The sequence below is a fragment of the Drosophila navojoa genome, chromosome 2 (genome assembly GCF_054131105.1).
Source record: "Drosophila navojoa isolate 15081-1374.11 chromosome 2, UAZ_NAV_1.0, whole genome shotgun sequence".
Lineage (NCBI taxonomy): Eukaryota > Metazoa > Arthropoda > Insecta > Diptera > Drosophilidae > Drosophila > Drosophila navojoa.
In genome coordinates, this window is record NC_142890.1 from 16951775 (window position 1) to 16956250 (window position 4476).

Genomic DNA, 4476 nt, shown 5'->3' on the forward strand with positions numbered 1-4476 from the left:
ATTTCGCTTCGCTTTTTGTTGAACTCAGCGCTCCGATGTCCTTTGGAAATTGGCAATGAAAATAAATAAATCGCAAATGGGATCCTTTTAGCTTTAAGGTTTTTATTTTTACATGCCTGTCAGTATAGATACTATTTATTTATTTTATTTTATTTTTTAAGTTTTTTTTACATATTAATTTTTTATTTATTAAATTAAATTAAAGTTTCATTTTGTTATATTTATTTTATTATTTTCACACTATTCACAATATTAACCTATATATTTAATGTAGCCCAAATGTCCCCATAGTTGATTATTCAGGATTGTGGCACCTGTGCATAGCTACTGGTGAATGCATTGCCGTAATATGTGCCACCATTTCGCCTGGGCTTGAATTGCGGAGTCTTATAGCTCGCATTTGGTTGCTCGCCTTGGGCCTTGACTATATCAAAGATATATTTGGCATTGCTCTGGGCTGCAGCTTGATTTCGACTAGTTCCCTCATCCAATTCGTAGATCTGCTGCGGCTGCCTTGGCTTGCCATTGTAGATTTCAACGGATTTGCTCGGCTGAACATCGGGCTTTAGTATATCCTGCGACTTGTTCGCAAGCATCTCAACCAAATCATATGTCAAATCATTTTTATTGGGCTGTTGCGTTGCAGGCATGGAATCCTTATCGAGCTTGGATGGGTAGGGCATGTCATTTATGTAAAAGTCGCTGGATTTCGGCTCTGCTTTCATTGCACTATTTTCATACAGAACGCTCTTCAGCTGTGGCTGGGATGCTTTGATTTGATTGCTGTAAGCCAGATTGGGTTTGCCAGGCTGTGACGGGGATGTCTTACCATAAACGTAATATTCTGGCTGGCTTGGATTTGCATTAGCTGTGCTGTAGCTCCTTTGGCTTGGCTCGCTAATCTTATAAGACTTAGCTAGGGGCTTGGCTGGGTTCTTCTGCACTTCATAGCTCTTTGGCTTTGCTGATTGTCTCTCACAAACGGCCAGCTTTGAATGTAAGCGCTGTTGAGCGACAATTAGGTCCTGCAAGCCCTTATCTATTAAAGCTACCTGCTGCGGACAAAAATACTTGACAGCTTCGGCTATTTTGTGCAGCTGAGAGTTTTGGGTGAGATTTAGATAAGATAGTTGAAGATCCAAGGCATTGAGCTGGCCTGCAGCTGCCGTGGTAGCCTCCTTGATCTGAGCCATGTTCTTCAGCTCCAGCTGAATATTCGATTGCGAGTGATTCAGACTGCTGAAGGAGTGATTCAGACTCTGTATACGGGGCAGCACGGCGCTAGAGACAAGCTCGGTTAGCTGCAGGAGATTTTTGTCAATATTCTCAGTGCTATTGAGCAGATGCTGTTGGTGCGAGTTGAGCTCTCTTTGCAAGCTATTGATCTGCTCCTTGACGACTTCTTGTTCCTGTATCACATACTCAATGCTGTGGGAAGTTCGATCCATCTTAGTGAGCACTTCTTGAGTCATTTTGTGGAGCTTCTGCAGAACTTGTTGCGTTTGATTTTGGGCCAATTCGCTAGCCTTGGCCAGCTGTTGCTTCGTTTGATTCAGCTGTGGCAGCCTATGGATTTGCTCTTGCACATTGACGGCCAATAGGTTGATAGCATTCCCAATTTCATTCAGGAAAGCGTTAGACGAGTGCATCTGAGCTCTGTGGTCTGTCAATAGATGAAGTAGCTGATTCTCAGCCGAAATTCCTTGCGATGCTGTGGAATTTGCGGTGCTTTTCACTGACGTCGCACCCTGTGAAGATAAGGACACATTCTCATTCATGTTCACATCCTGTGCAGCTGTCGACGCCTGAGAAGGTTGTGCGGTTGTATCCTGTGCACTTGTTGAAATTATACAGCCCAGCAGCGCACCTATTAAAATGAGTTTCATCTCTATGCAGTTGCTCTACAAACTGAACGCTGAACTCAAATGCAGCTTCGACAGCGCTTAAATACCATTTACCACATTTTGTTAAATCAAGCTGGGTTTGCTATCGCCTCTTGAGCTTTGCTGCAGCTGTTTGGCAAATGCTCTAATTTTCTTCTTAGTTTCGGCTATCATTTGCTTGGGCGCATTGTCAGCACGAATTTGTTGACAAGCGTAGCTGCTTGACTCTAACTGTTTCACATAGATACAAGATTTGTTTGAACGAGTATTGAATTATCATCAATTGGCGAATGAGATTGTAAAAAGCTTGATAAGACATTTAGATATTTCAATCACATTTAGTAGATATATTATGTATTAGATATAAGCTGAATATGTACTACCCTGTTGCAGTGCTTTAATCATTATGCATGATTGAGCATTTAAGTCTTATTAATATTAATATGAAAAATTTCCTTATTATATATAGAAAATTTTAAAGCATAAGCATTGCTTGTATATTCCTTAAGGCTATCAAAAATATATATAATTATAGTTGTAAATGGAAAGTAAGAATTCGAATCCAGATTCTGTATTCGTATGATATTTCATTAGGCTTCCTCCACATCAGAGTTTTACTTCCGATAAATGTATATATATCCCCTCTCTCTCTCTCTCTCTCTCTCTCTCTCCCTCTCACTCTTTCTGCTTCCATTTCTTTTATTAAAGCAAACACTCAAGAGTTATTTACTCACATTAGCCGCCTAGAAGTCAGCGCGAACAACATGAGGGTCACGCTCAAAGTCAAATTTTAATGAAAAAGTGATTCATCATTTAAGCATCGAGCATCGGGCGACATTGTTAGAGCAATTAAGAAACGGGGTAAACGAGCAGCAGCCGCAGCAGCTCATGTCGTCGATCGGCTCCCTCATATCTCTCAAATGGCATTTCATAATCGTAGCAACGGGCGACCCCAAATGTGAGAATGTTACTCGGCCAGCAATAAGCGGGTCAAATTAGAATAAATAGTTATACAAACAATGAGAGACCCCTTTAACATGACCGAAATGAACTAAGAAAGCGATAGAGACAGAAAGAGATACAGTCAGAGAGAGACAGAGACAGCACAATTATTGCAAGAAATCAAAAAATTAAAAATAAATAAAAATGAATTGAATAATTTAGGTCAGCTATGTGAGAATACCCATTGATGATGCGCCGCATCGGATTCTCGAATCGGTTGCTCGAGGGTGGCTCCTAAGTAATTATTCATTAATTGCATGTGCTCAGAGGCAGCTAGGAATGTTCTCTATTAAAGTATATGAAAATATTTTGAAAATAGACAAGGCGCAAGTGCGGCCGAGCTGCTCGGCTCTCACTTATGCTGGTTGACATTTATGTAAGCTCAGTTGATGAGCAGCTCGTAGCAGCAAAAAGCTAGGGTATTCCGACTGCTGGCTGGTTCGCCTGGGTGCTGGCCGCATGTCGGGCCATGCAATTATACATTCATCTAGATTATGACACGACATGCAAGTTCCGATCGGGCCTTCAGTGTCTTTAGCAGCAAATGAATTTGTACTTTGCCACAGCCAGAGTAACCCATTGCTGTTGTAGCTGTTGTTGTTGTTGTTGCTGTTGCTGCTGTTGCTGTTGCTGCTGGTTGTTGTGATAGCACACATTTTGCTGGCGTCGACGGCGGCACGCGATTTAGCCGCGTCGCGTAATTAATCGTCAAATGAGTTTAATTGTTTATGTCTTTTATGTGAGACTAGAGTTTCCTACAATGTCGCATTGGCTCGAGTGCCTGCCCAGATCCCAGATAAACTCATACATATAGATTACCTCTCCCTTTGCCAGGCAACCGAAATTAGAGCAAACAGTGCGACAGCAACAAATCGCCAGCTGATGAGACATTATGTTATCTGATATATAGACTTATATACATCTAATGTTAATATATGTATATACATAAATATGCCTAGATGTAAGCAACATATAGAAGACACACAATTGGAATATTAAGAGGAAAATCTAGGGTAATTAGGTCTGCAAAAAATATTTATATATATTATTCCAATTATTTTTTCATACTTTAAAAGTATATAAAAAATATCAATAAATTTATATATACAAAAATAATTTTTTTTTTAATTATAAAACAAGTTCGTTAGGCTGGCTAATTAAAAACAAGAAGAAAACAATCAGCAGCTATAATTAAGAGCTGAAAATGAAAAAAATTCGGCTGCAGGCTATGCAACAAATCTTGAATCTGGTAAGCTTTCGCCCTGGCCAGGGGCTGCTGTGGGCGGGGCGAAACATAGGCCGAGGTTATTCATCATCAGCCAAGTGCAACCACTAGACAGGACGTGTTCCGGCTGGTAAATGGATGAGCTTTTCAGCCGCGGCTGCCCTTGCAAAGGGAAACGGGGGCTATTCGCCCTGTTTGGCCGCTGATTAAAACAGAAACAACAAAATTAACCAAAAATTTGCATTTTAATACAAAAATGCGTCGAAACAATTTTTTTTTCTTTTTTGTAAAATATTTGGTGTTCCTTTTGGAACTGGCTGGGGCGAGCTGTGAAACAAAGAGCGAAGCTAATAATTTTATCAGCGG

At 40.5% G+C, this 4476-nt stretch overlaps 1 protein-coding gene across 1 annotated transcript; it reads right to left on the reverse strand.

The window, feature by feature from the left end:
• Positions 1 to 299: 299 nt before the first annotated feature.
• On the reverse strand, positions 300 to 1970 carry LOC108660207 (uncharacterized). The gene has a single exon (XM_018113530.3). The coding sequence runs from the start codon at positions 1884 to 1886 to the stop codon at positions 300 to 302; it is 1587 nt and encodes a 528-aa protein (XP_017969019.1). The 5' UTR covers positions 1887 to 1970.
• Positions 1971 to 4476: the final 2506 nt, after the last annotated feature.